A 19,857-nucleotide genomic window follows, 5' to 3' on the forward strand; every position below is an offset into this window, starting at 1 on the left:
TTCTGAGGGGCAGAATTAATCTACATTTGGAGATGCAGGGTTAATCAAGGAGAGTCAGCATAGTTTTATTAAAGGGAGGTCATGTCTGACCAATTTGATTGAATTTTTCAAAGAGGTGATCAGGTGTGCAGATGAGGGCAATGCATTTGACGTAGTCTATTTGGACTTCAGCAAGGCTTTTGATAAGGTCCTGCATGGGAGACTGATAACGAAGGTAAGGGCCCATGGGATCCAAGGCAATTTGGCAAATTGGATCCAGAACTGGCTGAGTGGCAGGGAGCAGAGGGTGATGACTGAGGGTTGATTTTGTGACTGGATGCCTGTGTCCACAGGGATCAGTGTTGGGTCCCTTGCTGTTTGTAGTATATATAAACGGTTTAGACTTGAATGTAGGAGCGCTGATCAGTAAGTTTGCTGATAACATGAAAATTGGTGGGGTGGTAAATAGTGAGGAGGATAGCCTTAGATTATAGGAGGATATGGACGGGCTGGTCAGATGGACTGATCAGTGGCAAATGGAATTTAATCCGGATAAGTGTGAGGTGATGCACTTGGGCAGGACAAACGAGGCACAGGAATGCACGCTGAATGGTGGGACCGTGGTAAGTACCGAGGATCAGAGGGACCTTGGTGTACATGTACACCTGCTCCTTAAGGTAACGGGACAGGTAGATAAGGTGGTTAAGGCATATAGGATACTTGCCTTTATTAGCCGAGGCATAGAATATAAGAGCAGGGAGGTTTTGCTAGAACTGTATAAAACACTGGTTGGTCCACAGCTAGAGTATTGTATGCAGTTCTGGAATCCACATTACAGGAAGGATGTGATTGCACTAGAGAGAGTGCAGAGGAGATTTACCAGGATGTTGCCTGGACTGGAGAGTTTTAGTTAAGAGGAGAGATTGGATAGACTGGGGGTTATTTTCCCTGGAACAGAGAAGATTGAGGGGGAAAATGATTGAGGTGTATGAAATTATGAGGGGCATAGATAGGATAGATAGGAAGGAACATTTCCCCTTGGTGGAGGGAGCAATAACCAAGGGGCATAGATTTAAGGTAAGGGGCAGGAGGTTTAGAGGGGATGCTAGGAAGAATTTTTTCACCGAGAGGGTGGTTGGAATCTGGAACTCACTGCCTGAAAAGGATGGTAGAGGCCGAAACCTTCATAACATTTAAGGAGTATTTGGAGGTGCATTTGCGATGCCATGGCATACAAGGCTCTGGGCCTAGTGCTGGAAAGTGGGATTAGAATAGTTTGGTACTTGCTTGACCGGCACAGACTCAATGGGCCGAAGGGCCTTTTTCTGTGGTGTAGACCTCTATGACTCTATATCTCCTTCCACCTAAGCATAGGCAGCCTGTCCGTTACATTCTGTCTATCAATTTTCACCCCATCCATGCTTTTGGGGATATTTTGGCAGCATTCTCTTCCTCAGCAAGTACTCATCAGTATTCTAGCCTTACCCTTTGCCTCTATGCATGTCCCATCCTCTTTGCCCCTAGTAAGACTCACCCTGCTTTTTACTATCCACCTATTGTTTACATGCTGGTAGAAGATTTTTGGGTGCCTTTTTATGTTAACTCCTATTCTATTCTCAATTTCCCTTGGCCAATCTTATTTTCCTCTTTATTTCCCCTCTCCACTTATTGCATTTTACCTCATTCTTGCTTGAAGAATTCACCTGACATTAAACAAGAAAATGCATGATACATTGTATTCTCTATTTCCCAAGAAGCCCTGACTTTAGCTTGCCTATCTTTCACCCTTGTTGGAATGTATGCAGACTCGTAGACTCAGACATTTGCAGCACAGGAGGAGGCCGTTCAACCTATCTTGTCCCTGCCCGTCAACAAAGATCTGACTACACTAATCCCATTTTCCAGCACTTGGCCCATAGCCCTGGAGGCATGGCAATGCAAGTGAATATCCAAATACTTCTTAAACATTATGAGTGTTTCTGGCTCAACCTTTCAGGCAGTGAGTTCCAGACTCCATCACCCTCTGGGTGAAAAAATTTCTCCTCATCTCACCTCTTAGCCTTTTACCTCTTACCTTAAAATCTATGCCCCCTGGTTATTGACCCCTCTACTAATGGGAAAAGTGCCACGTAGCTTGTAGCAGAAACATTCCTCCTTAAAGATCACCCATTGTTCCATTAAAGCTTTTCCTGTCAGATTTTGGTCCCATTTAACCCTGGCTGGATCCCCTCTCATTCCACTGAAGTTAGTCCTCTTTCAATTTAAAAGTTCTACTTTAGATTGCTCCTTGCTTTTTTCCATTACTAACCTAAACCATATATGTTATGTTATGATCAAATTAGGAATCTGTAACATTTTGTTTAAAATAGATAAAGTTTGAAATTCCAGTTACCCGCTAAGAGAATAAAGCCACAAGATTCTAAGCAAACAAACACACTAAACTACAAAGTGAAAAAAGTAAAACAGTCCACAATATCTATCTTATCCTCAAATATTCATAATTTCTTCATGTTAATTTAGAATCAAGAGGCAAACTAGTCCAACACACCACACTACACTGCATATTAAGTTGCAGATACAACCAAGGCAGATCCCATGGATTTAAATAGTTTCCAGAGGTTCAAAGAGCCCTAACAGCCTGGAGCCTGCTAATAGCTCTCAGGGATTCTCTGTGAGCTGTGAACCACACGGGGTCCAAATTGCAACCTTCAGTTGCACCAAATAGGCAGTTAGGGCTTCTTCAAACCCTAACTGCCTGGAACCTGCAAGCAGCAGCACCCTTTCGGTATAGCTTTCTCCCCTGCTGCAGAACACTCTGATCAATTGAAACCAGAGAATCTTTTTAAGTTCCACCCATCTCTATGATGATGTAGTCTTTCAGAGTTTACAGAATGCTTTTAAATTAACATGGCTCTAACTTGTAAAACAAAACACAGAAAACATAGAAAAATAGGAGTAGGTCATTTGGCCCTTTGAACCTACTCCATCATTCAATATGATCATGGCTGATCCTCTATCTCAAAGCCATTCTCTCTCCTCTTATCCCTTGATGCCTTTAGAGTCCAGAAATCTATTTCCTTCTTAAATATATTCAGTGACTTGGCCTCCACAGCTTTTTGTGGTAGAAGATTCCACAGGTTCGCCACCCTCTGAATGAAGAAGTTTCTCCTCATCAGTCCTAAATGGCCTACCCCATATCCTGAGATTATCACCCCTTCTTCTAGAGCACTCAGGCAGAGGAAACATCATCCTTGCATCCAGTCTGTCGGGCCCTGTCAGAATTTTATACGTTTCAATAAAATCTCCTCTCATTCTTCTAAACTCGTGAATACAGGCCGAATCAGCCCAATCTCTCCGCATATGACAATCCTGCCATCCCAGGAATTAGTCTAGTGAACATTCACTGCACTCCTTCTATGGCAAGTATATCCTTTCTTAGGTAAGGAGACCAAAACTGCACAAAGTACTCCAGATATGGTCTCACCAGGGCCCTGTATAGCTGCAGTGAGACATCCTTGTACTTATACTCAGGTCCTCTCACAATGAAGGCCAACATACAATTTGCCTTATTAACTGCTTGCTGCACCTGCATGCTTGCTTTCAGTGATTGGTGTACAAGGACACTCAGGTCCCTTTGTACATCAACATTTCCCAGTCTATCACAATTTAAATAATACTCTGCCATTCTGTTTTTCCTACCAAAGTGGATAACTTCACACTTATCCACATTATACTGCATCTGTCATGTATTTGCCCACTCACTCAACTTGTCTAAATCGCCTTGAAGCCTCTTAACATCCTCCTCATCGCTCACATTCCCACCTTGTTTTGTGTCATCAGCAAATTTGGAAATATTACATTTGGTTCCCTCATTCCTCTGGACTGCACTACTTTGCAAGCAGTGTAGACATCACATTTCCAGCTAAGTAAGCCCGCCTGCTGTTTTATGGCTCTTACCTTTCTAGCCATTAACTCCTTAAAATCAACATGGCCCCAACATTTTAAGTGTAATAAGTTGCATTTATCCCATTTTCTACAATTAAACTTTAATCTTCTGAGAACTAAAAATGACCTCTAAAATATTAATATAAACCATGAGCTAGATATTCGTCACAGATAAGATGATTACATTGATCCATGTTCCCCCACAGACTCCTGGTTCACTTGGCCCACCTCATTTCCCAGCATTGGATCCAACACTGCCTCATTCTTAGTTGGACCGAGAACATCCTGGCCAGGAAGTTGTCCTAAACACATTTCAGAAATCCATCCCTTTCATTTCCTTTTGCCCTAACATTATCCTAATCCATATTTGGATAATTAAAATCTCCCAATATCACCACTCGGTACTTCCTGCACATCTCTGATTTCCCCACAGATTTGCTCTTCTATCTTTCACTGTTGAGCAGCCCATAGAATACCTTCAGTAGCATGATCATACCCTTCTTGCGTTACAACTCTAACCAAATGGATTCTGCCTTGCCCCCTCAAGGGCATCTCCATTTCCAATACTATAATGTCTTCCTTAATCAGCACTGCCAACCCAATTCCTACCCCCCCAAACCCCCACCCATATTTTCTGTACACGTTGTATCCTTGAATATTAAGTGTTCAGTCCTCATCATTATAAGCCACCTTTATTATTGCCATAGCATCATATTCCCACACAGCTATTTGTGCTCATAACTCACCACACTGTCAGCATATATCTAATATGGTACTTGTTATGCCAAGAAGGCATAAAAAAACTAAATCTATTTCTCTTCCATATTCTCTTGCTTAATTTCATTTTTTTTAAAATGGAAAATTACTGGGCTAAAATGGTCACAGCTAGTCACATGTTGGTAGTTCAGAAAATCCTGAGTAGTTCAAATCGACAAAGGCAAACTCATTCCTCTTGGAACGTGGCTTATATTGTATGAACATTCCAGCCAAGCCAACACAAAGGACTAGCAGACGAGAAATGCCCCAGCCAGCACGGAACAAAGGCAGAGCTATTTGTGACTCCACGTCACCAACGTTGTACTAATGATTCTACAGTTACCTGCTCAAAATACAATTTATGGACAGGTTTTAACCAGCAGGCCTTAAAGTACATCATTAGCTATAGGGCTTGACCCAAAACTACCCTGTCACATGACTGAGACTTGAGTTGTTTGAACTGCTTTCATCATACAGCTTTCAGATTCCTTATTTAGTTGTTGCTTAGCCTCAGAAGAACAGGATTCCAAGCCATAGCGACCTGTCTCTGACCTCCGTCCCTCTCAAAGCCTGGTCTCCAGAAAGAATCCTGCATGTCGTCTAGAAAGTGAACTAATTCCCAGAATTCAAGAATGCTTTGCTACATCTTCACCTGCCTCAGCCTTCAACCAAACTTCTAGGACATCTGCCGGACAAAGCCAACTGAAAGAACCTTCCTTGGACAGTGGCTTACTGGACTCTGGACTCATGTGAAACAATAATTCTTATTTAGTGTGGTCTTTGCCTTGTACCTTTTGTTTTCCCTTATTTTATTGTGTGAATGTAACAGGATACCGTAGCGACACACCCTCCCCATGTTTTGAATGCGTGTAAAGTAAGTGGCTTTACCCTATCTCAAGTTTGCTGCGGGGTTATTAATAGAGGATTGGATAATTCCAAAACTGAGAGGCTGGGGAAAATAAAGGGGAAAATCAAAAATCAAATACACCTTTCTGTTTACAGACAGGTGGTGAGAGGAGAAATCAGCATAGGAAGTGGCCATTTGCCCCATCAGGCCTGATTCAGATCTTTGAAAGATCTATCCAATTACTATCGCTCCCCTGCTCTTTCCCCATGGTCCTTTAAATTTTCACTTCAAACGTTTATCCAGTACCTTTGTGAAAGTGATTAATGAATCTGCTTACGCAACATTTCAGGCAGCGCATTTCAAATCACAACTCACTACACAAAAAAAATTTATGTCATCTCTGGTCCTTCCACAAATTACCTTAAATTTGTCTCCTTTGTTTACTGACCCTTCTGCCACTGTTTCTCCTAACTATTCTATTAAAATCTTTCATGATTTTGAATACTTTTTTTAAAGCTCCCTTTAACCTTGGCTACTCTAAAGGAGAGCCGACCCAACTTCTTGTCTCTCCACATAAATAAAGTTCCACATCCTGTTACCATTCCAGTAACTCTCTTCCATATCCTCTCCAAGGCTTTAACATCCTTCTCAAAGTATGGTGTCCAGAATTGGACACAATTCAACTGGGGTCTAACTACCGATATATAAAGGTTCAGCATAACATCCGTGCTTTTGCACTTCTATACTTATATTTATAAAACCAAGGAATCAGTATATGGCTTGGTGTCATATTTTGTTTTATAATGTTCCTATAAAGTGCATTTGGACATTTTATTATATTAAAGAAACTATAAGAAACAAGTTGTTGTTGCATGCTTTTCAAAGAGCAGCCTTTTCAACTTGTCCTGCCACCAAAGCCTCAAGCCTCTCTGCCCCTGCACTGCTTTTAAAATTGTACCATTTAGATCACATTGTCTCTCCTCATCCTTTCTATAAATCATCATTGTCTGCACTAAATTTCATCTGCATTGTGCCTTTCATTTCACAAGTCGATGTCCACCTGAAGTCTGTTACTTTTCTCCTCACTTGCTCAAGTTTCACTACATTTGAGTTCTGTGTCATCTACAGACTTCGACATTATGTAAGATACCCTAGTTGTGTATAAATATATATGTATGATTAGTTTAATTTCACATAAGTTTCAGCTGATCAGAGTCAGCCAACATGGATTAGTAATGGGTAATTTGATCAATTTTTTTTGAAGAGGTGACTAAAGTAGTGGACAAGGGAATCTCTATGGATTTATTTACATGCACTTCCAGAAGGTGCTTGATAAAATCCCTCATAAGAGACTGTTACCTAATGTTGAAGCTCATGGAACTGAAGGCAAATTATTGACCCGGTTGGGAAATTGATTGAGCAGAAAGAAACAAGAGAGCAGGGGCAATGGGCAGGTACTCTATCAGTAAAAACAGAAAGTGCTGGAAATATTCACCAGATGTGGCAGCATCTGTGAAGAAAGAAACAAGAGTTAATATTGAGTCAACTATGACATTCTTCAACAAGTTCTGCAGAAGGGTCATATTCGACTCAAAATGTTAACTGTTTCTCCCTCCAGAGATGTTGCCAGACTTGTTCAGTATTTTCAGCATTTTCTGCTTATATTTCAGGTTTCCAGCACCTGCAGTGGTTTGCTTTCACTCGAATTGACAGGATGTGACTAGAGACATCTCACAGGGATCTGTGTCAGGGCCTCAACTATTCAATGTATTCATTACCAACTTGGATGATGGGATAGAAGGTCACATATGCAAATTTGTCAATGACAAAGATAGGTGGTATCGTAAGCACTGACATTTTATGCTCCCATCTACAGAGAGACATTGATAGTGTTTTGACTGTGTAGTTAGTAAAGCTGAGTTATTTAAAAATCCCAGGGGGAAACTTTAAACAACTGTCATAACCTATAATTTTAAGTGTTATGTTTGAGATGCAGCTCTAAATTCAGGAATCACACCACTAGTTCTCAAGTGGTTTTATATTAAGCTAAATGAAACATTTTATTAATTTACACAAATTAAATATATACACATGGCTACAAATTACTACAATCATAACTTTTAACAATTCCCAATCTAATCTCCATTAAGGCAACAGCAACCCATAGATTTTACCAGACACCAGGCAAAGCATTTTCACCCTATGAATTCAAAATGAGGTTCTTTTTACTTTGGTTCCTGTGGAGACAGTTGGGAGCTTACAATGGCTTTTGATCTCACATTGCCTCAGCTCTACCACACAAAAAACTGCTAAGTTATGCCTAACACAGCGCATTGAATGTAAATTGTTATTGTATCACCAGCCTCTTTGAACTCAACCTTTTAACAATAAAGCCACTTTCATAGTACCAATTTTATTAGTATTATAAATATATCGCTTGGTATCTGCTAGCTGAAAAGAGTAGTTTAGCCAAGTTTAATCCTGCTCTCAATCACTGTCTACATGGACGCAATTTTTAAAAAAATTTGTTCTTGGATGTGGTCATCTCTGACAAGGCCAGCATTTGTTGCCCATCCCGAACTGCCCTCGAGAAGATGGTAGTAAACTACCTTTGTGAGCCACTGCAGTCAGTCAGTCAGTCAGAGAAGGAACCATGATATAATTAGGATGGTGTGACTTGGAGGGGAACGTCCAGGTGGCGATATTTGGATGTCTCTATTGCACTTGTCCTTCTAGGTGGTAGAAGTCGCAGGTTTGGAAAGTGTTGTTGAAGGATCGTTGGTGAGGTCTTGCGGTGCATCATGTAGATGGTACACACTGCTGTCGCTGAGAGACGGTACACACTGCTGTCACCAAAAGTTGGTGGCGGAGGAACTGAATGTTTGAGGCAGTGCATGGGGTGCCAATCAAACAGGCCACCATGTCCCGGATGGTGTCAAGCTTTTATAATGTCATTGGAATTACACTCAGTCAAGCAAGTGAAAGTATTCTGTCACAGTTTTGACTAGGATTTGGGGAATCAGGCGATGAGTTACTTGCTGCAGAATTCCCAGCCTCTGACCTCCTCTTGTAGATACAGTATTTATATGCTTGGTTCGGTTAAATTTCTGGTCAATGGTAACTCCAGATGTTCACGATGGGAAATTCAGTGCTGGTAATGCCATTGAATGTCAAGGGGGTCGGCGGGGGGTAAATTCTCACTTGTGGAAGTGTAATTGCCTGGCATTTGTGTGGCACAAATGTTACTTGCCAGTTATCAGCCCAAGCCTAAATGCATTGTCCAGCATTAACAATAAGCATAAGTGAGGACGCTGGATGATTTTTAACTTTCCCCAGGCCAAGGGTTCAGAGTAAAAATGTAACACCCAATGTTCTCCCTAATTTTCCTTCGCTGCATGCAGCTCATTTGTTGGACTGTAAAGTACCTTTAAGATTGCCACACTGCCATGCATGTGCACATCTTAAAAGAGACCTTTGCTTATATGCTGCCTCTTTGTCCCCTGCGTGGCATATTTCCTATTGCTGCACAGTTTAGGAGGAACATTGGTAATACCCAAATACTTGCCTCACTGATGTTCAATACTGCTGTTCTCCTCAACAAATATTAACTACCTGTAGAGCCCGAGTGCTTCCAAAAAGTAATAGCCATCTCAAATCCTCTTACACCCCTGCACAGGATACAAAAAAATGCTCACTACCTGATGAACAATCTTTCATTCACTTCCAGCCCTCCCATATCTCCTTCTGCTACAATCTTTCTTCAAAAATAACACCGATGATGGAATAGTCAGTGAACTTTCCTCACTTGTTCCTTCCTAAGCTGCAAACACAGCATCCTTCATGCTGCGCAGGAAGTGAAGAAACAAATAAAAAAAGGAAGAAGCATGAAAATGGGCTGCCACCCAACATAAAAGGGAATCCCAAGTCTTTTATAAGTATATAAATAATAAAAGGCCTGTAAAAGAAAGGTTAGAGTTAATGAGGGTCTAAAAAGGGGACTTGCATGTGGAGGCTGGAGAAATAGTACAGGTATTGAATGAGTATTTTGCATCTGTCTTTACAAAAGAAGAAGGTGCTACCCAGGCCAAGGTGAGAGAGGAGCTAACTAGTAAACTAGAAGAATTTAAAATTGAAAAGGAGGCGGCGTTAGAAAAGCCATCTTTACTCAAAATCGATAAGATACCAGGACCGGATGAGATGCATCCAAGGGTACTGAGGGAAGTGAGAGTGGAAATTGCAGATACTCTGGTGATAATCTTCCAGTCATTCTTAGTCACGGGGAGATGCCAGAGGACTGGAAAATTGCAAATATTACGCCCTTGTTACAAAAGAGATGCAAGGCTAAAGCGCGCGGGGAGGGGGTGAAAGAGACCAGTGCAGGTGGGACAGCGAAACCTGAGCAGGAACTGTTATAGGACAAAACTACAGTGGGAGCTGTTCAAAAGTATTACATACAACACAAGACCTAAAGTAACCTTTAAAATCAGGAGCTTTACTTGTGTAAGTAAACAACTTTGGTCAATGCAAGAGGGGAGATATAATATGAAATGAAAACAAAAGGCTTAGATAAATGCAAATAGTGGAGATCACACTAACTAGGAAGGATATTAAGAACAGCAAAGGAATATGAAGTATAAAGAACAAGGAAATAGGAGAAAACAACCTGCAAGGGCTATCAAGGACAAAATTAAAGGCCTTTACAAATGATTACAATTTAGGGGTAATCAATGAGATAAAAACAAAAAACTGCGGATGCTGGCAATCCAAAACAAAAACAGAATTACCTGGAAAAACTCAGCAGGTCTGGCAGCATCGGCGGAGAAGAAAATAGTTGACGTTTCGAGTCCTCATGACCCTTCAACAGAACTACAGGAAGGTTTGTGTCGCTTGACATTTTAACACTCCACCCTGCTCTCTTGCCCACATGTCCGTCCTTGGCTTGCTGCATTGTTCCAGTGAAGCCCAACGCAAACTGGAGGAACAGCACCTCATCTTCCAACTAGGCACTTTACAGCCTTCCAGACTGAATATTGAATTCAACAACTTTAGATCTTGAACTCCCTCCTCCATCCCCGCCCCCTTTCCATTTCTTCCCTCTTCCTTTTGTTTTTTTCCAATAATTTATATAGATTTTTCTTTTCCCACTATTTCCATTATTTTTAAATCTTTTATGCCCTGTTAGTCTTTCCACCCCACCCTCACTAGAGCTGTACCTTGAGTGCCCTGCTATCCATTATTAATTAGCACATTCGTTTAGATAATATCACCACCTTCAACACCTCTGTGTTCTTTTGTCTGTGACATCTTTTGATTATCTGCTATCACTGCTTGCTTGTCCCTACAACCACACCACCCCACCCCCCACTTCTCTCTCCTCCACCCCACCCCCCCAACCTTAAACCAGCTTACATTTCACCCCTCTCCTAGTATTCACCCAGTTCTGTTGAAGGGTCATGAGGACTCGAAACGTCAACTCTTTTCTTCTCTGCCAGACCTGCTGAGTTTTTCCAGGTAATTCTATGAAATGAAGGTGTTGGATCTAATTGAATGGCGGAACAGGCTAGAGCTGCTAAATGGCCTACCCTTGTACCTATCGTAAGGAACTTATCTTTTTATTTCTTTGGACTGCAGATTAGAATTACAATGGCTGCAGTTTAAAGGACATGTCCACTGGAACAGGATGAGAGATATATGCAATCTTACAGTGCTGGAACTGAGTGCACCATGAAAGACAAAATGGTGCCAGAAAGGAGTCCTGAACCAATGAAGCTGTCTGACAACAGCATTTTAGTTGGCCCCTGACTAGATGACCAGGGGTTCGTGTGGTAGCAATGTAGCAGAAAGCTCCTGGCCTACAAAGAGAAAACATCTAAAATCTTTTTTCCTCATGTGTCTATAACCCGCGCTCTCTCTGAGGAAATCCATTAAAAAGGAAAAGGGGAAAATCATTGTTAGAGTCATTTTAAAGGCAAGTTCTCAACCAGTGAACTAAATATTGAAAGTGCTGGGAGACCACCTCATGTCATCAACAAGAACTGAAAGGAATTTGGAAGACATCGATCAAAATCAACCCATCAAATCTTGTACTCTGGAATTGGTGCTATTGAGCTGTTTTATCCCACCCTTAAAATCCATGTTTTGTGTGATGTGTGTGTATATATATATATATATGGATTTAAGAAGGGAGTAGAGTTTAACTTATATAGTGTTAGAAGTTAGCAGTTCATATTTCTTTCTTTCGCCACTAGTTAAAAACAATTTGTTCAATAAACAGTAATTTACTTATTAAATTTACAAACCTGGTGCTAGTATTCCGTTTACTTAAATTAAACAGTTAGGTAGAACTGGGGCAATCTGGTGGTTTGGGCAAACTTTTCACATTTGTAGCAGCTCAGGGAGCAGTGGAGCTTAACATTGCAGCGCACTATCCCCAATGAGTCGTGACACTATGTTCAAAGATGCATACAAGTTCCACACTATGCAGTCATCTGTTAATCCCCTCGCTGCAATCAAGGATGGACAATAAATGCGACATTGCCAGAGTTACCCACATCCCAACATTTTTTTTTAAAACAACTGGCCCAGTAAATCCTGCATGCGGGCTGTCAAAATGCAATGATTCAAGTAGTCTCATCACCAGGGGAGCTGGTGGTCGTCCAGTTGTACAACAAACTTAAATGCTAAAATGTAAATCTTTCAATAAACGTAAGAAGCTGTAAGTGGGTGAATACTGCAGGCTTTAGACTCTGAAATAACAAACCTATATTACTACATCGACCACAAAACACATAAGCCAATAGTACATACTGTGCCAAGACACGGCCCAAACTGCTTGCAAGACAAAATGTTTAAAAAAAAATGGATTGTTTGAATGTATCACGTGCATTAGATGAGTCACTGTTCTGAACTGATCTATGGTCATGAAATAAGAAGTCCATTAAAATTGATTAAGGAAAAGTTCCTAAAGCAGAAAAACAACTCCTCTGTGTTGGATTACGTGTCCATGTTTCTAGAAAGACTCACAGGAGCATGTAAAGTAGCACAAGAGCACTTAAAAATTTTCCAAGCCAAAATGAAAGAATGGCCAGACAGGCATGCTTCAACAAGAACATTCCAAACAGGAGATGAAGTATTGCTATTATTAACTTTTGCAGGGTGAACCCCTGAAATTGAAATTCAGTGGCCTCTACAAGATAGGAGAGTTAGTAAAGTGACTTATCTGATAGATACCCCTGAGCATGGGAAGAAGAAACGGTTATGTCACATAAACATGTTGAAGCAATATCATCGCAGAGAAGATAAGGCAGAGCAAGTGTGCCAGGTGGTAGGAGCAGTGGAGGATGACAGAGACGGTAAGAGGAAGGTAGAGGGAGAAGTAGACAGTGCCCAAAGGGAACCTCCTACTATTCAGCTAGCCAATATGACAATACTGGGGCAGTTAGACACTGTGTTCTCATATTTAGAGGAAGGAAGATCTATTAAGGTTACTCAGGAAGTATAATGGAATTTGTAGGGATACACCTGGATGTACTATGTTAGCTAAACATGATGTGGACATAGGAAACTTAGTGCCGATAAAACAACATTATTATCGGTTGAGTCCAGAAAAACAAGCTGAGTTAGAAACAGAGATCCAATAGATGCTGGACAATCAACTAATTGAGCCTAGCCAAAGTAGCTGGAGTTCACCGGTAGTATTGGTTCCTAAGCCGGATGGATTTTGTATAAACTGCAGGAAAAGTGAATGTTGTAATGAGGACAGATTCATACCCAATTCCTCAGTTAGAAGGTTGCATTTCGGTTAATAGTGCCTCATTTCTTTCTAAAATTGATCTATTAAAAAGGGACTGGCAAGTGCCTTTAACATGAAGGTCTAAAGAAATATCGGTCTTTGTTACACCAAATGGGTTGTGTCCATGTTTAGTTATGCCATTTAGGTTTAAAAACGCCCCAGCTACATTTCAGAGATTTATAAATCAAGTCATAGTGAAGTACCTAACTGAATGGTTTATTTAGACGATGTCGTAATATTTGATAACATTTGGGAAGGACATGTAAAGCATTTAGAGGATCTGTTTAAGGAATTGCAGTTGGCTGGCTTAGTTATAAATCTGGCCAAAAGCAAATCTGCAAAAGCAAGGGTAACTTACCTAGGTCACATCATCGGACAAGGGCAAATGTTGCCAAGAACAGCAAAAGTGAACATTCTAATAAAATTTCCCATTCCTAAAACTAAACGAGAAATCCTGAGATTTTTGGGTATGTGTTGGTTTTATAGAAAGTTTGTGCCTAACTTCAGCACAATAGCTGTACCTCTCATCAATTTGTTAAGAAAACAGGCAAAAATGGTATGGTCAACAGAATGCCAAGCAGCCTTTGAAAAGCTGATAGAAATCTTAATAAATGAACCAATGTTGGCTACCCTGGACTTTACCAAACCTTTTAAAATGGCAATTGATGCTAGCGACTTGGGGGTAGGTGCAGTCCTATTACAAGATGATCAATTAGTGATACGGAAGCTGGTGGGGTATTTTTCCAAGAAACTAAATCAATATCAGAGGAAGTACTCTACAGTAGAAAAAGAAACACTAGCATTGTTGTTGTCTCTTCAACACTTTGAAGTTTATGTCCGACACGATAATAAGGAAACACTAATTTACATTGGCCATAATCTGCTGGCATTCATTGAAAAGTTCAAAACTCAAAATGAAAGACTGTTTCCATGGAATCTATTGTTTCACCCATTTAATGTAAAGATTGTTCACATTGCCGGTAAAGATAATATGATCGCAGATGCATTGTCCCAGGTGTAGAATGGTAAAATAAGTTAAAGAGGTAAGAAATGCTGAAGATTGTATAAGGGGGAGGAAGGATGAATGAAAGTAAGTCTCATGTTTTGTTGCCCATGTGTCACATACCTTGCAAAGAAAGGCATTTTTGAAATGGTATTTCATCTCTTTTAAGGGTGGAAGCATGCAAGGAACGTATCTTCTTATTTCCGTTGGACTGTGGATTAGAATTACAATGGCTGCAGTTTAAAGGACATGTTCATTGGAACAGGATGACAGATGTGTACAATGTTTCAGTACTGGAACAGAGTGCCATGAAAGACAGGATGGTATTGGAATGGAGTCTTGGACCAAAGGAGCTGCCTGACAACAGCATTGGCTCCTGACCAGATGACCAGGGTTTTGTGAGGTAGCAATGCAGCGAAAAGCTCCTGGCCTGCAAAGAGAAAACATCTAAAATCTCTTTTCCCCATAACCCACTCTCTCTCTCTGAGGAAACCCATTAAAAAGGAAAAGGGGAAAACCATTGTTAGAGACGTTGAAAAGCAAGTTCTCACTTGGTGAACTAAATATTGAAAGTGCTGGAAGACCACCTTGTGTCATCAACAAGAACTGAAAGGAATTTGGAAGACATCGATCAAAAGCAACTCATTGAATTCTGTTCTCCTGATTGCTGGTATTGAACGGTTGTGTCGCATGTGTGTGTATATAAACGGATTTAAGAAGGGGGTAGAGCTTAAGTAAAATAGTATCAGAAGTTAGCGTTTCACATTTCTTTCTTTTGCCACCAGTTAAAGACAATTTATTGAATAAACACGTATTTACTTATTAAGTTTACAAACCTGGTGCTCGTATTTTGTTAACCTAAATTAAATAGGTAGAACTGGGGCAATCTGGTGGTTTGGACAAACTTTCCACATTTGTAACAGCTCAGGGAGCAGTGGAGCTTGATATTGCAGCGCACTGTCCTCAGTGAGTTGTGACACTTATGTTCAAAGACTGGCATACAAGTACCACACTATGCAGTCAACTGTTAACCCCCTCAATGCAATCAGAGATGGACAATGCGACATTGCCAGAGTTACCCACATCCCAACATTTTTTTAAACAACTGGCCTGCATGCGGGCTGTCAAAATACAATGATTCAAGTAGTCTCATCACCAGGCAGGTTACCAGAGGAGCTGGTGGTCGTCCAGTTGTTCAACAAACTTAAATGCTAAAATGGAAATCTTTTATGAACGTAAGAAACTTACAGTACACAAACTTAGCTGAGGATCGTGGGCGAATACTGCGGGCTTTAGACTTAAATAACTGAAACCGAGATGACCACAAAATACATACACCAATAGTATGTACAGTGCTGAGCCACTGCGCAAACTACTTGCAAGACAAAATGTTTCAAATAAATTGTTTGAATGTATCACATACATTAGATGAGTCACCGTGTTTTTTTTTACGATTATTAAACAAGTCATATGAGCAATCCATGGGATTTTGAAGCGGTTATTCCCTTTTAACACCAGTATTATCCCAGTATTTTCCTGACACACCCTAATCACACTAAAATCCCACGTCTACTCGACGGCGAGATGGGAAATGATGTGCTTTCTCACGGCCAGTGTTATGGTGCAGTGATCTCGCAAAGAAATCAAAACTGGCCATCACTCGAGAGTTTTCACCCCTTTCAAAACAACACTTTGCTCAATATTTGACTCGGTAACAAAACAAAAGATCACAGCGGTCAAGAGCTAGTCACTTTAGGTGGGACTAGCCTAAACGCCGATGTAAAATATCTGAGTTTATGCACGGTTTTTCATCCAGCCGTTCATGCCAATTTCTACCGCTCTTTTTGCCAGTCCCGTCTTTGAAACTTTACCAGCCTGGCGGAATTTCATTCACTGGCATTTTACAGTAAAATTCGGTTAGATAAACTTTTTTCTCCATCCAACTGGGAAGTGTCTGCTACCAGCAGCAAAGAGCCGGGCTGCAAACGGAGAAGCAGCGAGATCATAGCCGCCAGAGCCCGGCAGGCTTGAGTCGTCAACAACAAGACCCGAGCCGGATCCTCCAACACCGCCCGAGACCCGGGCTCACTAACCAGGCCCTGGAACTAACCGAGCCCCGGGACTCCCCCGCCCGGGCTGACTAACCGGCCCCGGGCCCCGAGCCCCGGGACTCCCCCGCCCGGGCTGACTAACCGGCCCCGGGCCCCGAGCCCCGGGACTCCCCCGCCCGGGCTGACTAACCGGCCCCGAGCCCCGGGACTAACCGCTCCCGTGGACTCAGCACATTTCTCGTTACCTTAGCCATTCCGCCGCCTCGCTCTCTGTAACTGGTTTCACTTCCTCGGCTTTACTCAAGTTAACTCCGCTAGGGTGGATTTTTCTTGCTCCTGTGCCAGACACGGAATATTTAATAAATCACTAATACAGAAATGGCCTTTGACCTCAACAAACTCTTGATTTGCAGAACTTCAAACGGTTTCCACAACAGCCGAAACTAGAGAAAAAGTTAACCTCCTGACCTCACCAAGATAAATAATTTGAGATATTTTAATGCCCGTCTTGTTCAGATATACGCCTTATTAGGCTGGGCTCCGTAACACAACTTGTCAGCATGACGTTTCAACACGGCTGCTTGTGTTTTTAAAAGCAAATGTATTTACAAATACTGTGGAAAACCGACTGTTAACAAGGACGACGGGATAACGCAACTCAAACACGGTGGGGGATGGGGGGGGTTTGGATTGGGGGGGATTGGAAGATGGGGGATGGGGGGATTGGCTGGGAGGTATTGGGGGGAGAGGGGGGTGGGGGAGGTATTGGGGGGAGAGGGGGGTGGGGGAGGTATTGGGGGGAGAGGGGGGTGGGGGAGGTATGAGGGGGGGTGGGGGGATAGGAGAGGGGGGATAGGGGTGGGGGGGAGGGGGGATAGGGGTGGGGGGGAGGGGGGATAGGGGTGGGGGGGAGGGGGGATAGGGGTGGGGGATAGGTGTGGGGGGGAGGGGGGATAGGGGTGGGGGATATTGGGCGGAGGGGGGATAGGGGTGGGGGGTATTGGGCGGAGGGGGGATAGGGGTGGGGGGTATTGGGCGGAGGGGGGATGGGGTGGGGGCTATTGGGCGGAGGGAGGATAGGGGTGGAGGGTATTGGGCGGAGGGGGGATGGGGTGGAGGGGGATGGAGGTGGAGGGGGATAGGGGTGGGGGTGGAGGGGGATAGGGGTGGGGGTGGAGGGGGATAGGGGTGGAGGGGTGGGGTAGGAGGGGGATAGGGGTGGGGGGTAGGAGGGGGATAGGGGTGGGGGGGAGGAGGAGGGGGATAGGGGTGGGGGGGAGGAGGAGGGGGATAGGGGTGGGGGGGAGGGGGATGTGGTGGGGGGGATGGGGTACAAAAAAAAGTACAGCACAGGCACAGGAACAGGCCCTTCAGCCCTCCAAGCCTGCGCCGATCATATTGCCCGTCAACTAAAACATTTTGCACTTCCGGGGTCCGTATTCCTCTATTTCCATCCTATCCATGTATTTGTCAAGCTGCCTCTTAAACACCACTATCGTACCTGCTTCCACCACCTCCTCTGGCAGCAAATTCCAGACACTCACTACCCTCTGCATAAAAAACTTGCCCCGCACATCTCCTCTATAGTTTTCTCCTCTCACCTTAAATCTATGTCCCCTAGTAATTGACTCTTCCACCCTGGGAAAAAGCTTCTAACTATCTACTCCGTCCATGCCACTCATAATTTTGTAAACTTCTATCAAGTCGCCCCTCAATCTCCGTCACTCTAGTGAGAACAATCCGAGTTTCTCCAACCTCTCTTCATAGCTAATAACCTCCAGACCAGGCAGCATCCTGGTAAACCTCCTCTGCACCCTCTCCAACGCCTCCATGTCTTTCTGGTAATGTGGCGACCAGAATTGCACGCAATATTCCAAGTGTGGCCTAACCAAGGTTCTATATAGCTACAGCATGACTTCCCAGCTTTTATACTCAATACCCCTGCTGATGAAGGCAAGCATGCCATATGCCTTCCTGACTACCTTATCCACCTGCATTGCCACTTTCAGTGACCTGTGGATCTGTACACCCAGACCCTTCTGCCCGTCGATGCACTGAAGGGTTCAGCCATTTACTGCATAATTCCTGCCTGTATTAGACCTTCCAAAATGCATTACCTCGCATTTGTCCGGATTAAACTCCATCTGCTATTTCTCTGCCCAAGTCTCCAACCGATCTATATCCCGTTGTATCCTTTGACAATTCTCTTCACTATCTGCAACTCCTCCAACCTTAGTGTCGTCTGCAAAATTACTAATTAACCCAGTTACATTTTCCTCCAAATCATTTATGTATACTACAAACAGCAAATGTCCCAGCTCTGATCCCTGAGGAGCTCCACTAGTCACAGCTCTCCATTCAGAAAAGCACCCTTCCACTCCTACCCTCTGTCTTCTATGACCAAGCCAATTCTGTATCCATTGCCAGCTCATCTCTGATCCCGTGCGACTTTACCTTCTGTACCAGTCTGCCATGAGGGACCTTGTCAAAGGCCTTACTGTAATCCATGTATATAACACCAACTGCCCTTCCATCGTCAATCAGCTTTGTCACTTGCTCGAAAAACTTGATCAAGTTAGTGAGACACGACCTCCCCTTCACAAAACCATGCTGCCTCTCACTAATATGCCCATTTGCTTCCAAATGGTAGTAAATCCTGTCACGAAGTATCTTCTCCAATAATTTCCCTACCACTGATGTAAAGCTCACCAGCCTGTAATTTCCTGGATTATCCCTGATACCCTTCTTAAACAATGGAACAACATTGGCTATTCACCAGTCCTCTGGGACCTCACCCATAGCCAGTGAGGATACAAAGATTTCTGTCAAGGCCCCAGCAATCTCCTCCCTTGCCTCCCTCAGTATTCTGGGGTAGATCCCATGTGGCCCTGGGGACTTATCCACCTTAATATTCTTCAAGAAGCCTAACACCTCCTCATTTTTGATCTCAACATGATCCAGGCTATCTACACGCTCTTCCCTAGACAAATTGACCGCTAAGTCCTTCTCTTTGGTGAATACTGATGAGAAGTATTCATTTAGTATCTCTCCCATTCCTTCTGGCTCCACACACAGATTCCCACCTCTGTCCCTGAGTGGGCCTACCCTTTCCCTGGCTACCCTCTTGCTTTTTACATATGTATAAAAGGCCTTGGGATTTTCCTTAATCCTGGTTGCCAGTGACTTTTCATGACCCCTTTTAGCCCTCCTGACTCCTTGCTTAAGTTTCTTCCTACTTTCTTTATATTCTCCACAGACTTCATCTGTTCCAAGCCTTCTAGCCCTTATGAATGCTTCCCTTTTCTTTTTGACTAATCTCACAATATCCTTCGTTATTCAAGGTTCCTGAAACTTGCCATGCTTATCCTTCATTCTAGCAGGAACATGCCGGTCCTGAATTCTTATCAACTTATGTTTGAAAGCTCCCCACATGTCAGTTGTTGATTTGCCCTCAAACTTCCGCCTCCAGTCTAGATTCCTCAGT

General features: G+C 42.8%; 1 protein-coding gene across 4 annotated transcripts in view; it reads right to left on the reverse strand.

Annotated features, from left to right (window-relative positions):
• snx9b (sorting nexin 9b) overlaps positions 1–17,000 on the reverse strand; it is a 215,888-nt gene extending 198,888 nt beyond the window's left edge. For 2 of the 4 annotated variants that reach the window (XM_041174505.1, XM_041174491.1), the window contains exon 1: positions 16,619–17,000. In XM_041174505.1, the coding sequence (XP_041030439.1) occupies positions 16,619–16,627 (9 nt within the window). In that variant the 5' untranslated portion in view covers positions 16,628–17,000. The remainder of the gene's footprint in view (positions 1–16,618) is intronic. The other 2 variants (XM_041174496.1, XM_041174515.1) reach the window with 2 other exon arrangements.
• Between the last annotated feature and the right edge of the window lie 2,857 nt (positions 17,001–19,857).

The sequence above is a fragment of the Carcharodon carcharias genome, chromosome 2 (assembly GCF_017639515.1).
Source record: "Carcharodon carcharias isolate sCarCar2 chromosome 2, sCarCar2.pri, whole genome shotgun sequence".
NCBI lineage: Eukaryota > Metazoa > Chordata > Chondrichthyes > Lamniformes > Lamnidae > Carcharodon > Carcharodon carcharias.